The following is a 27,670-nucleotide window of genomic DNA, read 5'->3' on the forward strand; positions in this document are numbered from 1 at the left end:
AAAAGAAAGAAAATACATGTTTACCTAGAAATATAAACAGTTGTTTAAAAACTTAAAGACTTTCCACTGAAATGGAACCGTGAATAACAATGCATTTGGGGAAGCAGCAGATTGCTTTTCAATACACAACCACAAAGATCTCACAGGGACAACATTAATGTACTGAAATATATTAATTTATATACTTCCTTAGGTTGTGCTTACCTGTTGCTTTTTTGCAGCAGAACCTAAGGTGGAAGGTCTGGGAAGGCACTGTGAAGTATAAATAATTGCACTGTTTGCAATTAATAAAGATTTTATACTTTAAATGAATCAAAATCAACAGCCTCCATTTTGTGAATGATAAAGAATCCAGTGACTTTAATTTTGCTCAGTTTAGTACATAATAAATGCACCATTCTATAAGGTTATCTACAAATACCATGCAAAATATCTGAACTATTAAACTTCATACCCTACACTAAAGACAGCAAACACTGTCCTAGCCTTTAAGCTACCAGAATAATTCCTAATTTTAAAAGGGATAAAAATAATTCCTTCTATTTCTACAGCACAATAACATACATTGCTAATTACCTGAATAAACTACTTCAGTTTTCAAGCCTTAACCTTTTACTCCTCTGTGCAGCCACCCTAAAAAATTTATTCTCAAAGCAACAATACGGTGTCCCAAAAGATAAAGCAAATAACAGTTATAGAATTATTTAAAACATACCTACATCACTACATAACTGCAAACTATCTGAAGACAAAGACAACTTCTGTCTAACAAGTGGTTCCAAAGACTTCAATGTTACGATATGCACACTTTAAAACACTGATACAGCTGTCTCAGGAGTACTAATGAAAAGAACTATTACTCAGATAAACAGAAACATGATTTTCTTTAGCTATTGCTAAACGTTTCAGGAATACTTACCGAAAAAATCATATTATGTGTATGTATAAGTATATGCAAACCTATGTTTCTGAATTAAGAAGCAATTATGATTTCCTAAGATACCAGCACTGTATTCCAACATAATAGTCACACAAGTACGGCATTTTCATTATGTGGAACATTGACAAAAAGATACTGTTGCAGTTCATCAATTTGTCATTCTGATGTACTTACAGTGCAATGCTCCTTGAAGGAACAATCAAGGATGATACACAGCACAGTCCTCCTCACCCCTATAGAGCTAGTTCTATACTGGCTGGATCAAACCTGCACTTCAACAGACAATGGCAAGACAGACTGTATTGCATGTAGTCTAATATATGCAAAGAGCCAATAAATATGCAAAGAGCAAACACAGGATTTCAAGAGAATCAGATTTTTAGTATGAGCATTAGAGCAATAAGAAGTTTCAAGTATATATATAAAAAAATAATCAATTGATTCAAATACTTGAGTATTTACAAAACCAGAAGTTATCTGCTCTACAGGAAGTTCTCAACCACTCCCCACCACTCAAACAAAACAGCGTTTTAAGGACAGATGCAATTTTTGTAACTACTATGCATACCACATCAAACTTTTCTACACTAAATTTTGAAGTGGACTACTTTAAACTGAAGGCTTAAGCACATTACACTTAAAATAAGTCTTAGGACTAGTCTGAAAAAATCCATAAAGAAGTTACACAGGAACAGTTTTGAAGTACTCAATTAAGAACAAAAGTTATCTGTTATAGCAGCTGCACAGGTCTGAAACAGTGGTCACGTAAAAGGAAATTTCACTGTTAATGCAATGGAAGTATGCCAAAAGATCACCTTCTTAAACACATGCAGTTTTAATCAAATAGAAAGAAAATTAAGGTATCAAGATTACTGGTGCTAGGCAGCAAAATACAATGAATGAAAGAGATCCTCCATCTACAACTATTCTGCAAGAGGGGAAAAACATGCTAACGACAAGTTTTTAAACTCAACAAGGTTTCATGGGGGAAAAAAAAAAAAGTCTCATTTGTGTACAGGTACCTTGATTCAGCGTTGTAAATCATTCCTATAATTCTTTACATACCCACATATCCAACTTACCGACACAGGAGGTTTCATATTATTTATTGTAAAGCACAAAACAAGCATTTTAAAAGTGATAAAGTATACATTGAAAAAGTACATTTATATCACAAAGCATTGACCACATAATTGCAAATACATTTGCTGGAATGTGTACATCTACACTAATACTAAAAACAAACCATTTTTCATTTCTACACAGAAATATTACCTCCTATCAGTAGTGATAGATATTTTGTACATTTTCAAAAACACTATTTTTTTTAACCAAACAAAATTAAGATCTTCATCAAGGCGTCTGCATCCATACATTTAACAAAGGTTTTTTCCCCCACACAATGAAGCAAATACTGTATTGTCCACTTCTTATTATTGGCCCTGTGCAGAAGAGATACATAAGAGATACACAAAAAGTTAAAGAAAATCCTTTAAACCGAGCTAACTCAGGAGTGAAGCCTTTAAGAAAGAAAAATTGGTTAATGTAAATGGTGGTGGCTTCTTGCATGGTTTTCAAAACCCTGGGAGGAGAAAGTTTTTTGTTTTTGTTTTTTTTTTTAAAAAAACCATAATCACCAAACATATGGATAGATAACAGAACTCAAGTTATCAGGTAAACAAAGTCATCTATTAATTATTGTGATAGTTATTTCGCTAGAAAAAAGATGCATACTCCAAAGGTAAGAAGGCAGGAGACATGCAAAAAAACTATCTGTAACCACTGAAATGGAAGCCAGCCAAAAATCACTTAAACTTTATACCTGTGGTGCCGGAGGATGTTGTGGCATTCCCTGTGGACTTGTCTGGGCATAATATGCTGCCTGCTGCCTGTAGTACTCAGCCCATGCTGCACTGTAATCCGGCTGACCACCTGGCGGAGCCCCAGCAGGGGCAGGAACTGCTTGACCTACAAGTAATTAGAATTACACAGCTTTGTTGTTGCAATAGAAATGAGAAAATTTCAAAATCGCACTGCCTAAGAAACTCACCTAGCTTCTTGCAGTATCCCTAACAAAGCTGTTGAATAATCTTGTGGCTGCTTTTTTTACCTAACCACTTATACTATTATTTTAATGTAATAATTCCCATGTAACACAAAACTGAGGAACCACAAAGAATGTTTTTTCCACCTCTTGAATTATGTTCCAGAGCAAAAGTCTTCAAAGCCTGCTGACCTAAACTGACCTAACAACCGGTATCACTTAAATTTAAAACACAGGTCAACAAGCAAGATTACTTCTTGTACTCCACCTAGACTGACTGACTTTATCTCTCTCCCAGTTCTGGCCTCCTTAATATAGTTGCTAGGCTACTGCAGATTACATTTTTCAAAACCAGCATGATTTCTGTCAACATTTACTCCACCACAGAACAGAGTGCTGAAACCTCTCCTTTCAACTTCTGCTTAAGTTCCACTCCTCTAGAAAAAACAGCATGTATATACATGTGTGTACACACACTCCCAGATTTACAGCCGGGAACAACCAGTCTTTCCAAGAAAATCAACTTGCAGCTTAAAAACTCTAGAAAGGTGATAGACTAACACACAAGGAATCTTTAGTGTATATAAAAAAAAATAATTACAGCCAACTTTGTAGGACCTCAGTCATGCTGTTCTTCCAAAGGTTTGTGACAGACAGCTTCTTTTTCCCCTTCTCTTATTTCAGAAACAAACACTCCACTTATTATCACTATCATCTTCACAATCTTATGTGAAAGGTATTTTTGCAGTTATCACAGCAGAATGTTCCTATCACAGCAGAACAACACTCTATCCTCTATCCAGTCATCTGTCCTCATACCTGCATGCATCCAGACAGAAGAGTTTTATATGAAGTGCTTCAAGTTTCTTGAACTTCCAAAACAGAAACAATACTACTGTGATACATTATGATCTACATTAAGAGTTATTTTCTCAAATTAAAGTTTTACAGTCAGAATTATAACACTATCAAAAAACTATCACTCTTCCAAGATTCTAGTATCCTAGAGAAAAAAAACCAAAACAAACCAGCACATCCAATCATACCATACCAAAAAAATCCAAGCAAAATACAAGCCTACGCCCTGTACAATTCCACATGCGCCTGATTTTCTGTTCTGCTATCACAAAAAAGGGGCAGCTTCTACACGGTGAGGGCTTAAAAGCTTTCAATCCTACTTGAAACCACCTCACCTTTTATTTGGATACAAGACCACTGCACAACCTTCTGGGGAACATGAGTATTAAAGATTCTAATGAACTGTCTAGGGGATCAGATGGAAGGTTGGTTTTGTTTGTCAAATACTTTATTTAACACAGAAAATCCACACAAAGAGTATTAGCTATCCACACTCCTCTTACGTACATAATCTCCCAATGCTCTCAAAAACATTAAGTGTGAGCAGAGAATCTGAACATTTGGCAAAGCACTATCCTAGACTTCTTCAAAATACAATCGTTCACCTTCCAACCCTCTATACAACTTAGATAGTTTTTCCACTTACACTGGAGATACATTAAAAAGAACCTCTCCATCGCTTTTTGTGTTATACAGTAAAGCAATTGTTTTTCCTAGATAAACTTACTTAAATGTCTTCTAATCTTAAAAGCTGAATTTACACTTCTGATCAATTAGTTTAACCAAAATGACTTTTAGTATGGTTACAAATTATCCCAGGATACACTTTTTGCAAGTTTGCTATTAATTTATGAGATACTAATTCTACTTCCAAATTATTTAGCTGTATTATAGCTGTCAGTACAGCTGAGTGGAAGAGCTAGGGCATTTTTTTGTGCATTATAACCCAAGATTATTCTGACATTCAGCCAGCTATCCCAAGGCAGTGTTGAAATTCAAATGATAAATCAAATATAGGAAGTTTAACATCTACTGAAAGATGTCAAACTGGACTTCTGTCCTGAAACATGTTAGTAAAAATTCAAAGTATTTCAGCTGCGTCATTCCCTTACTAAGTACTGCAAGTAATTCTGAACCTACACATGGAATTCAGCAGTTTAGTCAAAACTTCCTTTCAGTGTACAGAACTGCATGAAACGCTACATGCTCATCGATATCCAGATTCAACTGGAACACTAACAAGATTGATAAACTACGTATAAACAAAGGAAATACAAGAAACACAGAATACCTCCTCATTCAGGAAGGCTAAGAAAGAGAACGCCATATTTTTATACAGTTCTTCCACTACTCAAATTATCAATGGTGATTCTAGTAAGAGAAAACTGTTCTTTGTCCTTTTTCTCATTACAAAGCTGAGGAATCCTTAAAGAACAGTTCCAATATTTATTATGGAATTCCTTACGTATAAATCAAGACCGCAATATATTACCTGATTTCAAATTATCAATTTACAAACTCCTATGGTTACGTAAAAATAATTTACTAAGATATGACTTCATGTTTAGAAGGAACCCCTACCCTTGGGAGATTTTTAGGGCCCAGTTATGCAAATCTTTATTTCAGCTCTTGTTGGTAAAAATAAACATAAAAAGACTCTGTTGCCAATGCAAGATAACAGCATCTATATGTCTTCAAAAGCTAAACTGTCTTGTTAACTGGTAATATTCAAGGGACATTTAAAACAAGTTTTCTGTCTTTACAAAGTAGGGTACCCAGCAAATAAGATGGTCTGGTCACCTACAAGATCCATGTACAGTAACGTACCAGTGTGCAGGAGTATTTTACTAGCTTTTTGGTCTTATTTTTAATGGTATTTGCTACTTAAAGCCACAGCCCCTGACCAAAACAAGTCTGAAAAGGGAGACTGACTTTGCCACTATTATTTGCAAGTTGGAAAACACGTTATTTTCAAGTGACTGTTCTATACACTGAAAAAAAAAAATAATAAAAAAAAAATCGGGAAATGTTCTCTGTGATAATATGCCAAGTCATATCGCACCAGTAGGAAGCCAGTTTGGAATACAGTATTATGGTTTTGATGGGAATACTGAGGATTGTCCTTTAGTTTTCAGACCACGCAATTTTTCAGTGCACTCATAGTTAACAATGTGTGAGAAAATCCAGAGCACCAACTGCAGTATCACATTTATTCAGCTCAGTACTGTCACCCTTGTAAGCTTGCCACAGATTATCAAAGTAGTTTTCTTCAGCAGTAAAAATAAAACTGCTTGGGCTCAGCAAGTCCCAAGTTTCAGTTCAGCTCTGTAACACAGCTGTTTGTGCAATCATCTGTGCTGTGAAAAATCTGAAAAAAAGTCAGAATGAGTGACTTGCAATTCCTACCTTTCCCCTTTTGCACAAGTTAATGGGAACAGAAGCATTACATTACTGTACGAAGCATGAACAGTAGTAGCTGTATTTGAACACCTGGAGACCACAATAACTTGTTGATGGACAGCCTTAGTATTCATCTGATCTTCTACTACTTTCTAATGTTGTTAAGGAGGTTGGGAAAAACCACCTCATTTAGCACTAAATCAACTCCAAGTGAATTCTCTGCTCTTCAGCCTCACTTGGTCAGTTCTTTTCTAAGTGGATCTTCTGTAGAAGCAAAAAGTTCTCGTGATTTACACAGTCAAATTATACAGGTCCAGACATCAACAGTTCTCCTGCAGGCGAAGAACTGGATTTGAACTAGAAAAAGGAATGAATATCAGAACTTCCCTTTTCTTTTTCTTCTTACTTGATTTTTATCTTTTTTTTTTTTTTGTAATTTTGCATTTTAAGAGCAATCCTGACATCTCCCAATGTTTTTTTTTTTTGGGTTCACACTCTTGAACTTGCTCCCAGAAACTCTATCCTGACACCTTATAAATAGCTATTATTTAGTCAGAGCAAATACAAAAAGTAGTGCAAGCCAGACTTTGCTTCCCAGAGACAGAAAATTAGAAAGACAGCAAAGTCCCTGCAAACAAATTGCATTATTCTTAAAAAGGCAGTGAAAACCCTCTACAATTTTGCACTGAAGAATGGTAGCTGAACTAACAGAGACAGTAAACTGAAAACAAGTAGTTACATGAAACATGAAGAGGATAAATTGGAAGGCCTATCAGCATCTTAAAAATCGTGTGTTTGACATGCTGTTGCAATTTTCTTAGTCTGATACACAATCCTTGAAGTAAATCATTATTATATATTTTCTGTTTCATTTCATCACTTATGCTGTGCCAAAATGAAGAAGAGTAAAGGTAATGATGTCTTGGCAAATAATTTGAGATCAACCTGGTAGAAGGCTGATAAGATTAAGAAATTAAATATGCTATTCATCTTAACTCCAAATGCTTTTTAATATTCCATGAAGAAAACAGGATGCAGTTGGAAGAGGGGAAAAAACCTGACCAAACACTCCCACCCACACCAACCAACAAAAAATACAAACTGGATGCTGCTATATGTCTGGTCAAACAGATACCAGAGAAAGCAAGAAGCCCACTAGTCCTCAGTATACTCATTTAAATCAACTATAATATCCATGGGAGAACACTGTGGACAAAACACTGTCCTGGCAAGACATTACTGTGATTTAAAAGATACAGGCACCTTCTGCCAGTGTGTCAAGACAACATATTCTCTCCTTATTCAGGAAAGGATGAAGCCATCAACTTAACAAGCAAATACATTTCAGTTTGGTAAGTCAGCTCAAGCAAAGTATTTTGAAAAAGCTAGCAACAACGTATAACCTGCAGTTTAAACACAGTTCTTAAGTGCTGCAAAGCAAATACTATTTAAAAAAGGGTGTGGTATAACTGAAAGCTAGTTACGATGCTTTAATAACTTGGAACACCAAAAGCAAGTTGTAAGAAAAAAAAGTAATCTTAAGAGCATTATGAAACAAATATTGAACAACACAGCTTCGTAAAGCAGATCGAAGCTGAACTCTAGAACTTACTAAAGATACTTTAAAAATATACTTCAGAAATACTCAGACTAAAATATTTAGAAGATGTTGTTTCCCGATGACCAGATATATTGAGTATGAGGTATTTTTGCAAAGCTGATTACTAGCATGAGTACAAGTAAATGCCTTATACACAATTTTTAAAGTTTGTTTTTCTGCAGAGTTCAGGGCCTTTAGCAGTAAATGGTTCAGAAGACACATAGATTATGCATTTTTATTTTTTGGGGGGTAAAAACCCCATCTCACCAAATGAGATATTGAGATATGCCAAGTCTCCTAAAACATTCTACTATGGAACAACAGAAAAGCCTACACACGTACCCATTTTTTTGTAGTACTCCTCCCAGGCCTTGGTATAGTCAACCTGCCCTGCTGGTGCTGGATTTGGCTGATCTCCTGAATTGTATTAAAAATAGTCAAAATATAACTACAGGTTTTTTAGTTTCATACACAGAACAATTTACAAAAAATCAAATTAATTTTTCAGCAACAATCCCAAATGACATCACTCAATCTGACACTATAAACCTCTGTGGTAGAAGGTACTACAAATATAAACTATTACTAAAAGACACCATGAAGAAACAAATAAATGTTTATCATGTTTTCAAGATCCTATAAATGCACACCACTACCACTCACAGTACAAAATACTACCTAAATTTAAGTGGTAAGCATGATCCAGGCACAACAATTATACAAATACAACTACAATTGCCCTAAAACCACTAGCAGTGATGCAACTGTTTAAGCAAACGACAGTCAACAATTTGGCTCATTTTATTTTTACTTATGACTGCACTATGTAGATGTTAATTAAATCAGCCCACATTGAAGCAAAATTCTCTGTGGTGTATATGACAAATAATTTACCCTTATTACTACTGAAATTAGGAAAAGCAATGTTAAAGGCTGTAAGCAATATTTTACCAAGAAAACTAGCTGCTTTAAAAATTTACCCAATATATGAAGACAACAACAACAACAAAAAAATGGGGCATCCCCACCACCAGCAATGAGAAATTTATAACTTTTTCTTTGTTAAGTTTTACTTTGAATTTTTATTGGATAGCTACCTTGTCCATTAGTTTGGGTTGTAGCTGGTCCACCAGGAGGGGCTGCAGGTGGTGGCTGTGCTTGCTGCTGATAGTAGTGAGCATAATAAGCTGCCCACGCTGCTGAATTGGGATCTGTTCCTGGCTTACCTATAGAAACAAAACAGAAGTGTTTATAGAAGTACTATGAACAGAATGCTGTCCTCAATTAACTGTGTTCTAAGCACTTATATTTTTCTCCAAGGAAAAATCTAAAGCAAATAACCATGTACACCCTCTAAGTATCTTTCCTTCCCAGCACAAACTTTCAATCAGGTTTCAGACAAGTGCACTGTACAAAGTATACTTCCATTGAGCTGATGAGAATATCATTCTAGAACCCTTACCACAATGCCATTTACCAATTTTTAAATGTGACAAAAAGAAACAGATTTTCAAGTTTACTTAAACAGTCACGTTACTAAACAGTAGCAACAATGAATCATTCTAGCACCAAACAATTTCAGTGGTTTTACTTTTGTTATAACCTCACACTAGTGACACTGGTACAGGTGAAGGAGGCATGCCAAATACGTATTTCTGAAATAGAAGAATAAATATCTTACTATGTACTTGCAACGCTTGTCAGTTAAACTTTAAGGTAACGGTAGAATACAGAAACACATGTATTTTAAAGAACCTGAATCCCCATACATGGCTACAAAGCATCACTGTTTACTTACAATTTTTTAGTATAACAAATAGCAGCAACATTTGCATCTTCTGCAGCTATTTCCATGCTTTCCTTATTTTTAACTACATCTAGGAAGGCCAGCAATGCTGCTTCCTAGAGCCTCATTTATCTGTTTTTCCACACATAGCCTTTAGGAATGGCTTATTCTTGCTGGATAACAGAGATTGATTATATTACCAGATCAGCAACACACAAAAACTGCACATCTACTATTGGAGAACATAATGTTCTATACCACAACCAGCATCCCTTAATATTATTTGCATCCTTTAAGAATAAAAACATCTGCAAATAAATACAGCCAACTCGGAAGAAAACTTCAGTTAAGGACAGACAAAACTGATACTTTAGAATAATTATACACGGGAATGGAAGTATATTCCCACCTCTCTCCCCAAAATAGGTAAGGCAGTGACTAATGGAAGAGAAAAATGAAATCCCCTGAAAAAGGCAGTCAGGGAGAAGAAATGCACACCACCACAAATTTCTTGCAGTATTTCATCTAGCATTAAAGTTGGATGTAGCCATTTAAAATGCACACAGTAGTACCAGCATACAGAAATCGATTTTAACACACTGTTCCCTTTTTAAATTACACTACTTCCATCAACAACAGTGGATTTAAACTAGCACGTACTATATTCTAAGGTTACCTTCAAATACCAAATAAGCCATTGCTTGGTTCCCCCCCTCCTTCCCCTTAGAAGCTACTTCTTTAGAATAGAAGAGCACACAGCAGGATTCATTAAATTTCCAAAGAAATCTGACTGTAGTAACTAGCTCCACTTTCACGTGACAAGAGGCAAGCATGGTTCTGGAGAAAGCACCTCTGAAAAAAATACTAAAATAACCCATTTATTAACACTGAAATGAGCAACTAAGCGGAAAACTGCACAAAATGCATCAAATAAATGTTAATCAAAAGAAATACCCAACTTCAACTGCACATAGGGAAACGTAATCAGGTTTTAAAAAGGAACACTTATTTGAAAAATGCTTATAAAATCATCACCAAGATGACATCAAGATGAGTGCCACTTTCCTTACAGATCTCTAGGCAGGTAAGTCACTTTTATTAAAAAAAAAAAAAAAAAAAAAAAAAGGTGGCATGAAAGAGGCTGCAACATTTTGGCAGTGGTTTTGGATTAAATGACACTTCTGGTATGATGAGATTTCAAGTCAAGTCACTTTGAATCACTGTATTTATAAATAATGACAATAAGCATTTTTAAGTAATTAACTGAATGCATGCAGAGCTACCTTTTATACAAGTCTGGGAAATGAAACCAGAGATGGTTCTTTGCCAAGAAAGGATATATAGAAGAGCTGAACATGAATAGAATTCTCTGTAGGTTTTTTTAACATCCTCCAAAGCCCTCCCTTTTTTCACTAATAAAGCTTGTGTCAGGACCAGTCACTATCAGAAAATATTTATTCCATTTATAACAAGAATGAAATTGAGATCTTTTGGCTGAAATTCTGAAGAAAGTCTACCTCAAACAAATGAGGCAGAACTGACCCGAGCATCTAGCCTTACCATGCTTTTTGTGACTGCAGTTCTGCTTCCCCATATGCTCTAGTCCAACCAAAGGATGTAACTTAAAGAAAAGCAGGATACTACAACTTTGGGAAGTTGTAGTTAAGCAAAAACTCCCAGTCTTGACAAAGATAAACAAACAGAAGAAACATATTCTACAAAGATGGGTTTCAGAAGAAAATACAAAACTATAGTAAGCAAAAGCTCAAAATACACAATCCTAACTAGTTTTACTGTAAAAAACAGTTCAACCGAAGCTTTATCCCTCAAGAAGGACTAAACAAAATGTGTTTGTTTCAAACTATGAAAAGCAATGCTCATATAGGTCAAAAAAAGCTAAAAATATATAAAATAGCATAAAACCTGCAAAGTCAGAATCACTGAGATTTTAAAGGGGTATCATCTAGAACAAAATACAAGGTCATTGACTTAAAACACATCCTCAGTAAAGAACTTAATGTAAAAACATGCACTGCAAGAAAAATTAACCGATTTGCACAAGATCAGTTAACCGAGAATCTTGCAAAAAGTATCAAATTGGGATGCAGTATCAGTAACGTTTAGTAAGAAGCATATTCCAACTGTAACGGAATTTCAGCATCTCACAAGCAGCATGTGGGAAGGGTAAAACATACATAAACTGACAATCAGTGAAGAGAAGCCTGAAGAACAGCTTTTTCAGATTTACCAGTGTTAACACAAACACACTGTGAAGCGTATATACTTGGTAAGGACAAAATTGATCTACTCAAGTATACACACACTACAGTACAAAGGTGACATTTCTTACCTGGATCTGGTGGATTTGGTGGCTGCCAGTGTGGATAAGCATTTCCCCATCCTTGTGGAGCATATGGAGCTGGGGGACCACTACAAAAGATCATGTTGTACACACACAATGAAAGCCAGTCCCAGATTCACCTTACAAAAAAGGAAGTTAGATGAAGCAATACTTACTGAGGTGCAGGGCCAGGAGGCCCTGGGTTATAAGGAGCTGGATTATATGGTCCCATGGGAGCACCAGGACCTGGTGGCCCAGGAGGTCCATGTGGGCCAGGAACAACACCATGGGGTCCATGGGGAACAGGTGGACCCAATGGATTTACTGGACCCTGTAACAAGAGCAGCACACAGATGAAAATAATCCTTTAAGTTCTGTACTTTTTAGCAGTTTAGAAGCATAAACACTTTAGAATATAACCTAAAAGGTTTGATTGTTTTAATACAGACATTTCCCTGGAGAAAACAGTCTTTTTGAAGATTAATTAGGCTTTTGGCTGGTTAAAGAAGAGATTTAAAAACATCCATGGTAGTAGCAACAACTAAAAAGCTGCATTTCAGTTCTTTCTTGAGAAAATAAAGAATTTTACGAATACACATGAATTTCTTCCACAAGTCGCAATAAAAACCACAAACTAAACCAAGACTATCAGTATTTCAAAATAAAAACCTGTGTATAAGATCAGGTAGAAGAAATGGGTAGTAAATTTTGTTACATGCATATGCATGCAAACAAAAGTGCAGTGAATTAAAGGGTATAAACTTGCATTAGAACTCCACCTAAAAACATACTGAAACCGAAAAACCAAGCAACAGTTTCATAGCTTTAAGAATATCAAGGATATCTTCGAAGTTTTCAAATTTTTCATTACGCACAAAGTGGGCATGTTCAACAACACATCATTAAAAAACAGACTGTATTACATTGAAGATAGCAACTGTTTCTTTCTGTTTCAGGTTTCTGCTTCTTTTGGTACATATCAAATTATGTTTACATTACTTTAAACCTAGATTACTATTTATTATCAATTTGTTACCTGATTAAGTAATTTGGAAGTGAAATGCAAGAAAAGTCTCCACAAAGGAGACTTGCTTCCTATTCTGTTTAATTATCATAGTAAACCAAAATACAGTTATACACTCACTCCAATCTTTTCTTCTATAAGTTGTCGTGCATAATCTATTTGCTGGGGTGTTCCACGGATAGTAAACATCTTCATGTTTGGATCCGCATTAGGTGGAGGATTTCTCTGAAGTTCTATTCTAGCACCAGATTGCTGGCTTATACTTTTAATAGTTTCACCACCTACAATGCAACAAATAGCTTTTGTGACATGCATTAAAGTGAAAATACCAAGATCCAAATCAGAGAAAGTCACGGATGCTGAAGATAAAAAAGTGGAAAGACACCTATTCTTACGAGCCACACAAGAACATTCTAACACCAGTTAAAAAAACCAAACCTCCTCCTCTTTGCAGTATAGAGCTTTGATTGCAGTGAACTAGTAAAAATAAATTATTTTTTAAATTCAAGACCACAGTATTGCTACTCAGAAAGAACAGAGAATTCCTACAGTGTTGTCTGTTTTTTTTCCATTCATGTAAAGACATAAAATTAGCCATGAACAACAACTGATATCCACAGTTATCCGTGAATGCAACCTTAAAGCCTAACCTCCCTATAAAGTAGTAGGCAAACATGATAAAAAACCCCAGAAGCTGACCAGATGGTGAAGTCCACATTTTTTGTAGTGCACTAAAACCAGAAAGTTAAATTCCCTAAACTAGTTCCTCCTCTTATAGTATCCTGAGAAGTTACGTGTATCATTAGTAGGCACAAAATTTGCAAAACAACAATCATTTGACATTTAAAAAACACCCCAAACAATAAAATCCGTTTCCCAGGTCAAGAACTGTACTACATCAGCCTATTTGTTGTGTCTGGAAAACACACTACAAACAAAAGATTAAAATAACTCAAATGTTTCATTTAGTTATTTTTTTGGAAAAAAAAAATTCTTTGAGAATTATTTTAACACACACACAAGAAATTGTTACAGGATTCCACAGTAAAAGATCTTCACTGGAGTATGTGAAAACTGTTTTAAAAGTGAGTTACAGATGCAATAACACTAGGATAATCAAGTACTGTCAACCGGAAGTTAATGAGAAGATACATCACCCAAGAACCTAACACACACTACCAATGTAACTCAGTACTTATTTTTAAAAATGGGTTAGACAAGTTATTTGGTTCTTGACTTTTAGCTACCAGTGTATGTGTTTTGGTGAGGAAATTCTGAAAAGAGTATTAGGAGTATTACGATTTAGCCGTACTATGCCCTACCATACATGAAACTATTTGCAAAGCCTTCTCTTGAAACATCTCTCTAGTGTAGCTATTTGTACAAACAGAAAAGCTGAAACTACATATAGATACATATATGTAAGATATATTGCCTTTGCCAATGATTAATCCAGTTTTGCCCGTGGGAACAATAAAATTGAATTCCTGTAATCCACCCGGAGGCCCCATGTTCCAGTTGCCTTGGCCTCTACCCCTTCCTCGACCACCAGGTCCTGGCCCACCAGGGTTACCAGCCTAAAAAAAAAAGCAACAAATCAGCATGTTCTATAAAAATTATTGCAAACAAATTATTAATGCCAAGTGGTTACATCACATCATTTGTTAGGAAAAAAATTAAAAAATTAATCACTACTCAGATAGTTCTGATAGTTAAAGTAGTCTTTCTTCCAGAAGACCAAAATTACATTTTAAAAGATCTTCTGTACAGCTCTGCATGTGAAAGATGAAGAATATAGAAAAAAAGCAGGAAGTTTCACACATACAAAGATAATTTGTCTGCCTTGTGTAAATGCAGCAGTGGTGCTCATCTCACAACAGAGCATTTAACCCATCTCTTAAACACCGATTACAACCAAAAGTAACAGCGTTATCAGCTACTAATATAAGACCACAGAATAAGCAGCTCTAAAACCAGCCAGATCAAGAACTGCCATGACTTCGAATCAGTATTATCATTATTGTCTTGACACTTGCAAAACCGTAACTGTAAAAGGAAACATTCATATTCCAGACTGAACATTGAAATAGATTCAAATAGAACCATGAAGTTTAGTTACACATTCATTCTTAGATTTAATGTTAGATGGTAAACAACATATTACCCAACCTGAACACTTCGAAGGAGATCTGTAATAATTTCTGCAGCATGCTGACATCTGTCAGGAGGCCCTGTGATTTGGGCTATTCTATCTGGAGTTGTTCCATCATCTGGAATAAAAATGAACTATTCCAGTATATGTAATCCAGTACATTTACACTCAATTCACAGAAACTTATGGACATATTACCAACCTGGCTTAAATTGGATCCTAACACCAGCATCATTCTGTATCTTTTTTATCATCTCTCCATTTCTTCCAATAACAATACCTACAGCAAATCTTGGTATTGGAACCTTAAAAAAAAACATTTCAAGATGTCAATGATGCAAATATTCCTACCAAATTCACACAATTAAAGGATCACATTAGAATGGCAAACCAGGGACAGCCCTATGCCACTTCAGGCTTTTTGAAGCGTGAATTTTTTAGTATCAAGTCACAAGCCTAGCAAATACTGGAAAGCAACAGAACCAGAGATCCAGTGCACTGCAAGTTCTCATAGCGGCAGCAATTCCAGTGGATATTATGCTTCTCACAATCAAAAATGGCTAAAATGTGGATTCCAGCAGATGAAACATTCAGCCTCACCTCTGATGAACAGTTAAGAGCTCATGACTTGCATAGTAAGTGGACTTAAATATCCTTCTGTAACGGCCAAACTCCAATTTCTATAACAACATTATATACTTAGTCATAAAGTTTATTTCTTATTTGATAAAAAACTCCCAGCTAGCTGAAACTGTTCAGAACAGCTGGTAATGTAAAGTGAATACGGCACACCATTTAGCCGTGATTTCAGTAATGACCAAGTAATACTTACATGCCACAATCACTTTTGGAATCTGGTTAAGAGCTCTCAGTGGTATTACCCAGCTTAACATTTTAATGTTAACATCTCAAAATACAGTGAACAAGTTTTTCAACCATGCTTACGTCTATCCCTTCATTTCCTCCTATTCTTGACCCATATTCGTTGCGCACCTCTCTAAAGCCACCTTGATCACGAATTAACTCCAGCACCATTTCCTTGGCTTGCTAAAAGAAAAAGGAAAGTTCATTTAGGTACTGCAACATCAGAATAGATTAAAAATGCTCCGAGTTCTGACAGACTCCTTACTTGAACTTTATAAGGATCTCCAGTTATCCTAAGGGGCTTGTCTGCACCAGTGTTCTGTGGACCGTCTTGAATCATGACCATTTTGACACCTGCCCGCTCCTGTTTGACAGAAGGGAGGTTAATACCCACTCAAATCCAAATTTGGTATTGCCACATTTAAAAGAAGATACATATATACCTGTAACTGTTTAATTGTCTCTCCACCTTTTCCAATAACTAATCCTGCTTTACTTGCTGGAATCATAATTTCTTGGACTGCATTTCCAGGTCCATCACCATGATGAAAGCCAGGTGCAGGTCTTCCCTTTTCAACTATCTGATCAAGTAATCTTTTTGCTGATCTGTGAAGGAATATATACATTTATAAACACACTTATTGCCACAAGTATCACTTGCCCAATCTTTTCTGCTTGGAAATTTTTATCTTTTTGATTTCAAAAGTTTCTGCAGAAGAAATATAATTACTATCACTAAGAAATATGAGGCAAACTCAGTAAATCTGTAACAGTAACTCAAGGGACTAACTGCAAGATAATGTAGTAAACCTAAAAACACCCCCATGTCAGAATACAAAAGGTGGTTCTTTACCAAACACGTGTTAAGTAAAAGCTACCTCCTCAATCATGACCATCATCCCTGAATTGTTACATTGATTAAACCTTCATCCAGAACAGAAGATGGAAACCTGGTCCTTTAAAATAATATATATATATATATAAAAAATCCACATTAGTGAGAAGATTTGGAATCATTAAAATGTACCTTTTTTGTGTATTAACAAAAAAATATTAAAAAAAAAAATCACCAGACAGAAAGCTTTTTCTAACTTTGCTTAATTTCAGTAGTAATTCATGTAACCTCTCATTCGACAGTAATTTTTCTTTACTAACAGCCAATCTTAAGGCAGATCTATTTTATGTTAAGTTTTATAAAAAGGCAACACAACCCAGACTGTAAAATAAACCTATAGCTTTAACACCACGTACCATGATAGCTGCTGCTTGATTCAGCATGCAAAGTAATGACATTTGTACTTGTAACTGTTACAACAGTGGACAAAAGCAAGTATATATATATTCACCACACATGTAAATAAGTTGCCGTGAGTTAAATCATGATTACAGCACTAACACCAGTTAAAAACTCTTCCCTCTAATATGTAAGCAGAATAAACTATAATTAGAAAATTCCCATAAAGGGATGACTTCATGAACAGCAGCCTGCTTGGCTGCAACATAAGAGGAGAATGCCACGTTACTTTCCCAAAGGAAAAAATGTAGCTGCAGGCCTTACCTGCAAACATGAAGTGGGAGCAGCTAACACAAATGAGGTAATGTAATACAAATACACTACACCTAAGCTCTTTCCTAGCAAAGCCAGGGTAAGCTGATCTTCAGGTGGTTACAACACCTCTGTGCCAGCAAAATATTTTTTTTTTTAAAAAAAAAGCCCACCCAAACATTTTGATTGCTATCATCCTCTTCCCTAAACATGGGAAGGGAAAAGTTACTTTGCTGATAGGTATTACATAGACATAATTTTTGTAACTTTTGGTTACCTTGTTTTATACATTCATTATATCAAAGACATTTAAGAACTCTGATGGGCTGGGCTTTATAGTAACTCCTATTGTTACATATTACTGATTTCCCACATTTTCCCTGTTATCTTCCGATTTCTGGTTAATAATGAGTTTCTTTTCAGCATACATTTCTTTTTAGTATATATTCACATATTTCATTCTCAAGCTGATAACAGCACATGGTTAACATCTATCTACAACAAGATTTGGACTTGACAAAGTTGAAGTTCCATATTTTTGTCTTAAAACTCCGGTATGCCGAGAGATCTGACTGCAGGTTCAGGGCTTTTTTTCATATATACATATAATTGTCACCAGACTGCCTCTTCAATAGAATAAAATGCATAATATTATAAGCATACTATCCAGATACTGTATTTAGATCTAAGAAATTAAGTGTGTTGCTGTTACATACGAACACGCAAAATTTGGTTTACTTACTGAACAGACTCTGGTGTTCCAGTTAGCATACATGACCTTTCAGGCAGGCCTCCACTATCTACAATCATAAAATAAAACCAATTTATCAGCAGTGTTAAGTCAGAAAGAGATCATTAAATTAAACATAATATGCAAACTACTGGAACTTCACTGAAGTAGAAAAATCAGTGCATCACAACACGTGTTTCTTTAGACTGTGGCAATTGCAATTAGTACAAAGCATTAAAATATACCTTAAATAATGATGCAACCAATTAGAAGCAAGTTATCAGCCTTCTGAACTTTCTACCAAAACCCCCCACCAAAATAAACAAAGAAAAAAAACCCCACACATAGTTACCAGGTGCAATCTGTATTTTACAGCCAGACTCCTGCTGTATGCGTGAGATCTGCTCTCCACCTCTGCCAATTACTTGAAGAAAGAAAATACAGAAAAATTATTTATATTAACAGCTTCTGCTAACATCCCTCACTATACTACAACACCACATCCATACTACTTACTGAATCCAACCATTCCATCTGGAACTTTGTACTCCTCTGTCATCACAGATCTACAGAGAATGTTAAATCAAACAAAAGACAACTGCCATTCAGAGACCATACTGGCATTGAATTTAGATATATCCTCCCATTAAACTAAAGAATGCTACTGCTCCCTCTATCACCTTGGCTTACTTGCATCCCATTAACTTTACCACGTAGTCATGCAAGCGCAGTACTAAGTAAACTGGTGAAACACAAAAGTAACCACAAAATGTTCAAGTATAATAGGAATCAAAGTTTTCCTTAGTCCTCTCCACTACCAGATGTGGCGTACAGAGGCCACTGTAGCATTTTCAGTTTCATCTGTATATCCAAAGTGTGCTGAAGATACACCAATTTCACATCTCATCTATCAAAACCAGCCAATGCATAAGAATGATAGTTGGATGTGTTGTTTAAAGAAATAAGCAGAGAAAACTACTAAGTAGTAGCAAATGTAGCTACGTTGTAATATGTTGTGCTAAGTCTGTTGGTTGGTTTTTCAAAAGTCAGTAGCTTTCCTTTCTGTTTACAAAATAGCATCAACCTTTTCCCCTTCAGACTTCCTTCCAACTTTGGTAATGCTACCTACACTCAGGTACTAAAAACCAACAACACATTTTCCTTTTACTAAGCTTGATGCACAGCCTAGGCTGCGAAGAAAAAGAATTGAGACAGCAATATAGATGCATTCTAAGTGTTTGGCTTTGGATGTGAAGCTAAAATTTCAACATATCACACAGACAGAGTAATTGCTTTATGCATCGATACCCCCTTTTCAGAAAAATTTCTTGAAACTACTTTCTTTCAGTAAAAAGGAAAACTATTTAAGAGGCTGTGTAATTCTTACCTTTGCTGCTGATGCATCGGTGGTAGCTGATTCCCAAAAGCTATAAATAAATAGTTAAAATTAAATTCAAACAAGTGGTTTAATTTACAGCTAAACTTCTCCTTTGATAATAAAACTTAACTGTATGAACTTTTGTCTCAGTGGACTTTTTAAGAAGTTATCAAGAGATTTAGAAACAGCTAAAAAGACTCTCAACTGTTCCTAACAACTTTGTCAGTTTTACAAAGCAGACTCACACTGCTTCAAGAAAGTAAGACATAAACCCCCAGCCATTACTTTGATCTTACTGATTCAAGTTATCACCTACCAGAACACTGTTTCTTGTTCTGACAATGTTACACTTGTTTAGTTTTTTTTTGGCAACAAAGTAAAAATTACTTACAGTCATTCTGAGGAGCAACTTTCTTAGCATCTGGTTGATCTGCAAAATTAAGATTTTTTTAATTTTTCTGCCAAGAAATTCAAGAAATGTTTACACCTTTTAGTGTGAATTGTAACTTTCCAGTGTATTTTAGTCCCCCTTTCCTTTTTTTTCCTTTTTCTTTCTTTTTTTTCCTCCAATTTCAGGGAGTTGACCATCTGAATAAAAGAAGAGAGTCTCACGAACACTCAGCACTTGGTTAGTATAGCTGAAAAGATGTTAGGTTTTTCCATGTATCTATTCAGTAGTTTAACAAAAGGCAGTTTTCAGAACACACTGTAGGTTGCTCAGATACCCAGCCACTGAAACTTAACTAAGACAAGGAACAAAGTTTAGCTCTGTTGATTGCTCAAGCTAATGATGCTTCTATTGTAAAAAAAGAAAAAGAAAACCAAATCCATACAAAAATCAACAATGATTTAAAGAAAAAAAAATTCTGACAATGACCACAAATCTAGATCAAACATCTGAAAATACAACAGTATCACATGGCAATGCAATCTAATTCTGGATGTCGAATATGAAATTCCTATCCAAATATCAAGCATTTCATAGCATAAAACTTCAAAAAAAAGCAGATTCAAAGCAACTACATCACTATCATCCAAATCCTTTCTGTACAGTAAAGGAACAAAAGGCATAATCAACCTGTATCTGAAAAGATAAGACTTCAGATGCTTCCTTCCCACCCCAAAATAAAGGTTATATGAACCACCATAATTTATGTGCAGCAAAAACTCAGACACATATTCCAAGAAATATTTGTGTCAATCCAGAAAGATCCACTAGTTTATGTCATGTTTACATACTAAACACAGGTAATAAATAAAAATTCCTGCCTTTAAAAGGAGAGGGCATTCCCTCCCAGTGTGTTGTACTGCTCGGACTTGTCCAAGAGCCATCTACACATAAAATAAAAAGAATACATTACATATATCATCTGAAGCATCATTAGCTCATTTTTGTATATTAAAAACCTCACCTTTAATAGAAAAAAACCCTTTTATTACAGGACACAAGAACTCCTGATATAAAGCCTTAGTTACATTCTGTAGACTGAGTTTCAATCCTCTTAAAGGAAAAAAAGGCATTGCTCTTTTGTGAGACCTATGAAAACATTTCAACAAGCTCAGAGATTTTTTTCCACAATTTAGCCAGGATTTTTCGTGTATATTAACCATATCAAACCCTGTTAAGTTCAAACTGGCTACTTAGTAAGAGACAGAAGATGACACACACACATCTCAGAAGAAAACTTTACTGCAGTGTAAGACAAATCCAAAAAGCTGCAACAAGTTCGAAGATTCAAGTATGATCTTATCAGGGTTCACACATGCTATTGGCTTAAATATTAGACTAGGCAAGTGTCTACAAGGTAGAAAATTTTCTTTCCTGTCTTTTTTTAAAGTCCTATGCTTTTACAATGAAATGCATTAATACTTTTACTTGAAACATCAAATTTAAGGAGTGAGCACTTCCTTATCTGCTTGTAGTTTACAAACTAATCAGTCCTACACAACAACATAAGACTTAAATGACATACCTGTGTGTTTCTCAACCATTGATTTATCTGCCCACCCCCCCCACATATATTTTCCCTTTTAGAGCATTTAAACCAGGTTTAAGATTTTTTAGAACAGGCTTACATTCACTTCAGGTTAGAGCACAATGGTTTAAAACAAATTTCCCCATTAAACTGAAAATGAAAAAGCATGTCATGATCTATAAAGGGAACAAAATGTTTTTATGCTATACTATGGGAAAAAACCTCACAAACAAAAAAAACCACCTGTATCTTTCTGGCACCGTGGCCATACCAAACAAAAATAAAGGCAGCAGCAACGAATGCATACCTCCATCCTCAAGAGGTCTTTTTTGTCCTCCATAACCGTAGTCGTTTGAATTCATTGATGTGCCAGCATCTCCTCCAATTTTTGCTGCAATCTAAACAAAAGGCAGAAATTGTGAGGGGAAAAAAATAATCCAGGCAGGCCTCATATAGTGCAGGTCTTCTGAACAGTTTTGAGCCATTTAGACAAAACGCGTATTAAAACGATCCCAAACAAGTAAATAGGAGACTGCTGCTAGAAACAGTTCGGCTCACAGAATTTTATTTTCACGTCTTAAAGGAGACCTGTGCTTATGCTTCAACAGCAAAGCTTCCTATGATTTCTTCATGGGTTGAAAAAAACCACTTGACTACCCGTCAAGCAACAAAAAACTTTTGTACGAAACGGGCTTTTCCTTTTCTACCCATTCTTCACGAAACACTGCGGTATCTCCCAGGCAGCCTGACCGCTAAAACTATTCCAAACCCTTGCAGTCCCGAAAACACCGGGTCTTCAAATACTGCTATAACCGCGACTGGCTATTACCGGACAAAGCAAAAACTCCCCCTGAGAAATAATGAAAACATCGCCCGTGGTGCAAACGCTACAAATAAAACTCCGGGTTAAAGAACACGCTAAAAGCCAGCCCTCGCCGCCTTCACTCCGCAGGCCGCGGCACTTCCCAACCGGTCTGAGCAGGCTGGCGGCCACGGCGGGCGCCTCGGGGAACACAATACGGGCCGCGGGCGGGGCCGCCCGCCCTCTTGCCCCCCGGCCGCCCGAGCGGCCCAGCAAGGCGCCGCGCCCCCGGCAGCCGCCGCTGGCCGCCGGCTGAGATTTCACCTCCGCGCAGGCCGGCAGCCGGGGGCCCCACAGCGCCGCTCCCCTCACCATGCCGCCCCGCGAAGACGCGAGTGGCTGCAGGCCGAGCCGGGGCGCTGCGGCCGCCCGGCCTGCCAGCCCTGCCAGCCGGCGATGGCGGAGCGCAGGCGGCCGGGAACTGGCCGGAAAAACCCTTCACGGCGCAAGGAAAGCGGGCGGCGGGGGCGCTCGCCGCGGCGTGCGCGGAGGGGGGCGAGGGGCCGGGACAAAGCTCCCCCCCCACCCACTCGGCAGACACATCTTGGCGGAGGGGACCCCTCCTCAGGTCTCCCCGGGGCCCAGCGTGCTCAGGGCGCCGCCCGCTGACTCCTCCCGCGGCTCAGGCACGGCGGCCTGGTCAGCGGCCGCCTCCAGGCCCCCGGAGTCGAGCGCCCATTGATTTGACAGAGCCACGTTACGCACACACCTGCCTAGCCCTCTGCAGCGCATCTTTAAAGGCATCGTTCACTCCTCCACCTCCACCGCCGCCTCCCCCGGGAGCGCCCGAAGCAGGAGGGGGCACCGTGGAATAGTCCGCCATACTCGCTCAGCCACCGCTTCCTGCCCCACTCGCTGCCTGCCAAGAAAGAAAGAAAATGGCGGCGGGCGGGAGCCTTTCACATTCCTGCGCGGCATCGTGCTCGGGGGGGGGGGGGGGGGGGGGGAGGGAAAGCGGCGTGACCTCGCGAGATGTCGGGCGAGATTTCATCGGGGAGCCGGAGAACAGCGGAGAAACCTCGCGGCGTTTCGGCCGAGCGCCGGGGCGTGCCCTGCGGCGGGGTGGGGAAGGGGGCGGCGAGCTCGCGATGTTTCCGTAGCGGTACGAGTGGTTAGAGAAGCCCGGTGATAGGGCTCGGGGCGTCACGTGGTACGAGGGGAAGGCGGGGGCGGGGGAGCGCTGCGCCCTGCTCGCGGCGCTGCGGGCGGATCTCGCGTGACTTGGTTTCGGACCGTGGGTGCGCGAGTGGGAGCTGTGCCTGGGGCGCGGAGGCTGCCGGGAGCGAGCTTGGCCCGGGGGGCGTCTGAGGCGGTGACAGTTGGGTGAGTGCGTGAGGGAGGTAATGGGAGGGGGCCCCAGGGCGACCGGCGCTGCTGCGGCTTGGCCGCCTGCCCGCGCTAGGCTGCGCCTGGGGAGGCTCTGTGCCTTCCCGGCTGGTTCCTGGGCTGGTGGGATACTGCCCTGAGCCCCGAGCGGAGCAGACAGCCGGGCTGTTTCCCGCCTCAGCGCGGCGGTGCCCTGTGGAGGGGCTCCCCGTAACGCCGTGCCGTGGCGCCTGGCGTTGTGCGGCCGCCTGGCGCTGCCAGTGTCCCCGCTATGGAAAATAACCAGGCTCCATTTCCGGGGGAGCAGCCTTGGCGCCTAGTGCTGGAGGCTTAACGGGAGCGGGAGAGCCCAGGGCCGCCTGGTCGGGCTTGTTGCCGAGCCCCGCGGAGAGGCAGAGCCGCGGAGCCGGGGGGCAGAGCGGGCGCCGCGCCTCCCCGCCCCGGGCTGGCCTGTCACCGCCGCGTCCCCTCGGGCGCCCGTTCGGAACGGCTTTTCGGCCCTGCACCGCCCCGCGGGACGGGGCCTGCCTTTTCGTTGCACCTTTCGGGGAGCTTCGCTGGTCTCTTCCTGCAGCGTCCGCGATTGTTTATTTCTTAGTTGAAAATGGGCGCTGTTCCTGTACAGTTTTTACAGTTGCGGGGATTTTTTTCTTCGCTGCGCAAGCACAAGCTTTAACGAACAATTGGAGCTAGTAATGCTTTAATCTAGGCCCTGTTTAGGTCCTGTGACCTGGTGGGGATGAACTGTCATGCTGAATATGGATAACTGTTGCAAAGGCTTTGCATCTAGATAAGGTCATAGAATATCTACTTAGCTGTCATAGCAGTACGGACTAGATAATACTGAAGGGGAGCTAAGCACTACGACTACTTTCTGTATTGCTTTGAGGGCAGGCTTTGCAGATTTTTAAGAGTTTATTTATACGTGTCGATCTGTAGCTTCTTTGTGGGCTCTTCCATATTTTTTTTTTAAATATACTTGTTTTTTAAATGAAGTGTAGGAGGTCTTTTCCAACCTAAATGAGTCTCTGTTTCTCTGTTGTCAGTACTTTTAATTAAGGGACGGTTGTTTTGGACTTTGCCTACTTTTGGACTACGCGCAGTAAGTGAGAAACTGTTGAAGTTGTAGAAGAAAATGTGCCTTGGCGAGCCCTGTAGTTCCATGCTGCCTTAAGGAGTTCCTGGTTTCTCCTTAGTCCCTTCAGTTCTGGCTGTTTATAAATGGGATCATTCCAGCAGACCTTAAGACACAGTGCTGCTGCTGAGGTCGGGTTACCCTGCACCTCCAGTCCAGATAACGCTAGCAAAGGAGGCTGAAAACGTGTGCTAGATTTTTTTTCCCTTCTATAAAACTTTTGAAGTAGTATAGCTCAAAAGAGTTTTAAGATTAATATATTCCAGAACATTAAAATTCCTCCATGCTTCTAGGCAGATTGCAGTGTATAATTAGAGGTAGGTGAAACTTGCTGCTGTGATACTTCTGCTGAAAAAGCCTGTTCAGAAGAACTAGCATATACTTTCCATTAATGTAGCTGTATTAGTGGTGGAGGGGGAAGCAAAAATAGGTTTGGAAAGTGGAAACTTAATTTTTATGCTTGACTGTGCTATTTCTAAACAATAATTTGACCTTGAACTATTTTTTTTCATTTCCTTTGTTGCTGAGAATTTGGCTATGTATACCAGGCTTGTTACGCAACAGTAGTTGACTATGATGCATCTATGCTAATGCTGGCTACTGGCTATGTCTTTTATGGCTCTTCACTTACTAAAGATGTGGAGCATCTATGTACTTTGCTTTTTATTGTTACAAAATGGGCTAATGATTCTTTGCTAAGTTCTGTGAGACAAGCCGGTAGCTGTATAACACTGATGATATTTTAAAGCAGTTATAATGCCGTGGACGCACAAACAAACCACAGTTATATTTTTAATATTTTTTTTTAATCAGATACTGTGTTTACGAGGGAGTTTGTTCTTCTGCCAAAAGGTATTCAGGGTACTTCTAAATATAAGCTAGTTTAGGGTATTGCGAAAACATAGATGTAAAAGTGTGGAACTGACTCTGTCTAAGCTGAGGCACTTCAGTACATGCTTGCATTTTCTTTTCAGTTGTTTCTTTCCCTTTAATAATTGACTCCAACTTTGGTCTGTGGTGACCAGAGCAAAGAATAAGGCAGTTGTGAAGGAAGTGGTTAGCTATTACAAGTAAGGACCTTGTACAGGGTTATAAAGGATTACATTTCTTGTAAAGTTGATTCTGCAACTCTCTGGGTAGTGTGTTTTGTTTAGCTTTGCCTTAGTGTCTAAATACCTGTACAGGAAAACTGATTACAGTCTTTTAACTATCAGAGAAGAATAACCATTGTGATCTTTTTAAATCTGCCTGCTATGCTTTCTGCAAGTCATTGCTGGTGTGGGGAAATGGGCAATTTGCAATTGGTTTCTGATGATTTCATCACTTTGGGAGATAGAGGTCAACTGATTCAGATCCTAACTGTCAGCTGGTGCTCCTGCACTGGCAAAGAGTGTCCAGGATCTGCAATATTATCAGTAAAAAATTCCCTTAACTAACTACTGAAGAGAAGATTAATCATGTGCTCTGTATATGCTGGTTTTTTATGAGCTTTCATATTTACTACATGTGCACTGAAGTAAAAATTAATAATTTCAGATCCACAATTTGGATCTGAAAGAGAACATGCTGGTGGGGAAATCATAATACTAAAGCATAACTTAAACTGTCTACAATCTATACAATGCTCATAATTAAGTTTTCTTATGAGAGAGATGAGGTCAAGGGGAACAGTTTTTAGTACTGAAACAGTAAGATTACTGTGTAGAATTCACCAGCCTAAGATGATCCAAGTGATAGCTGTGTCTTCCTAGCCAACACATACTCCTATTATGCTTCGTTCCAGACAAATGCAGAAGCATAGGTTGCTACAGAGAAATTAGAGGGGTTAAGAAAACTTATTTGTGGGAGAGGATGAGAGTGTGGGAGAGGAACAGCAGTCTGCTCTGCTGCAGCTGCTGTCACATCTGCCTTTCCTTCGGTGATGCTAATGCAGCTTTCGTCTTGGCTTTTGGGGGAAGGGCAGGAGTGAATTTGCTCCCTAAGCCCATAGCTAGGCCCTTGTGAACCAACTTTTATATATTAAGTTTCCAAAAAATGCAGATCTGTGGGGAGTTTTGGCTTGCATTTAGTTGTGCTGCTTTTCTTAGCAAAAAAGTTTTACTGTATCAAGTATTTGAAGAAAAGCTGTGTAGCTATTGTAGATTCTTTAGAATACCTGTCTTGCACATTTTACTCTTGTGAATCTTATTTCAAATGGATTTGATTTAAAGTTAGAAGTGGGATGGAGCTGCTGAAAGGAAATTTAATAGTAAAACTTAAAAGGGAAGAAGGGGTCTTAGCCCCAAGGTTTCTGTTGAGGTCTACCAGCAAATTTGATTTTGGGCTTGGGGGCAGTTGAGCAATAAAAGATTATTACGACCTAGCCTCTAGAATTTTGACTAGCTTAAAGAAGGCTATCAAATTGCATTAGGCCACCATTGCATTAGGTGTGTCACAGGTACAGAAGGATAAATCAGAACATGCACTTCTTCCTTAAATACAGCCGCAGTATGCAGTGAGGCAGCACAGATCACCATATAGAAAGAATGTAGTGCAAAAAGGCAGCTGGATAATATTAGTCAGCGTGATAATGTGGTCATCAGTCTTCAGTGTCAGAGTTGTTCAAGGGGGTTGGATGTTTTTGTGTGGATGTCATGGGAAGGAAGGCTTTGAGAGTGCAGATAGTTTGTTTGCTGTTAACATCTGCAAAACACCTCAAAGATGGGGGA

The 27,670-nt window shown here is 38.5% G+C and overlaps 2 protein-coding genes across 7 annotated transcripts in view; one reads left to right on the top strand and one right to left on the bottom strand.

The window, feature by feature from the left end:
- Window positions 1–23,432, bottom strand: part of FUBP1 (far upstream element binding protein 1) — a 39,850-nt gene extending 16,418 nt beyond the window's left edge. Inside the window, exons 1-21 of one of the 6 annotated variants that reach the window (XM_056355436.1) lie at window positions 23,211–23,418; window positions 21,947–22,037; window positions 20,933–20,995; window positions 20,055–20,093; window positions 19,673–19,712; window positions 18,802–18,851; window positions 18,638–18,709; window positions 18,298–18,355; window positions 16,453–16,615; window positions 16,275–16,373; window positions 16,091–16,192; window positions 15,348–15,450; window positions 15,163–15,263; window positions 14,429–14,570; window positions 13,114–13,274; window positions 12,146–12,300; window positions 11,979–12,058; window positions 8,940–9,068; window positions 8,185–8,259; window positions 2,763–2,908; window positions 2,030–2,382 (exon numbers count right to left, since the gene is read on the bottom strand). In XM_056355436.1, coding sequence (XP_056211411.1) covers window positions 2,374–2,382; window positions 2,763–2,908; window positions 8,185–8,259; window positions 8,940–9,068; window positions 11,979–12,058; window positions 12,146–12,300; window positions 13,114–13,274; window positions 14,429–14,570; window positions 15,163–15,263; window positions 15,348–15,450; window positions 16,091–16,192; window positions 16,275–16,373; window positions 16,453–16,615; window positions 18,298–18,355; window positions 18,638–18,709; window positions 18,802–18,851; window positions 19,673–19,712; window positions 20,055–20,093; window positions 20,933–20,995; window positions 21,947–22,037; window positions 23,211–23,324 — 1,992 coding nt within the window. In that variant the 5' untranslated portion in view covers window positions 23,325–23,418 and the 3' untranslated portion in view covers window positions 2,030–2,373. Of the gene's footprint in view, window positions 1–2,029; window positions 2,383–2,762; window positions 2,909–8,184; window positions 8,260–8,939; window positions 9,069–11,978; window positions 12,059–12,145; window positions 12,301–13,113; window positions 13,275–14,428; window positions 14,571–15,162; window positions 15,264–15,347; window positions 15,451–16,090; window positions 16,193–16,274; window positions 16,374–16,452; window positions 16,616–18,297; window positions 18,356–18,637; window positions 18,710–18,801; window positions 18,852–19,672; window positions 19,713–20,054; window positions 20,094–20,932; window positions 20,996–21,946; window positions 22,038–23,210 lie in introns of those variants that run through there. The other 5 variants (XM_056355437.1, XM_056355435.1, XM_056355440.1 and 2 more) reach the window with 5 other exon arrangements.
- A 231-nt stretch (window positions 23,433–23,663) lies between these two features.
- DNAJB4 (DnaJ heat shock protein family (Hsp40) member B4) overlaps window positions 23,664–27,670 on the top strand; it is a 32,091-nt gene continuing 28,084 nt past the window's right edge. The window contains exon 1 of the mRNA XM_056355445.1: window positions 23,664–23,824. The gene's annotated coding sequence lies outside the window, so the exon portion shown is untranslated. The remainder of the gene's footprint in view (window positions 23,825–27,670) is intronic.

The sequence above is a fragment of the Falco biarmicus genome, chromosome 11 (assembly GCF_023638135.1).
Source record: "Falco biarmicus isolate bFalBia1 chromosome 11, bFalBia1.pri, whole genome shotgun sequence".
NCBI lineage: Eukaryota > Metazoa > Chordata > Aves > Falconiformes > Falconidae > Falco > Falco biarmicus.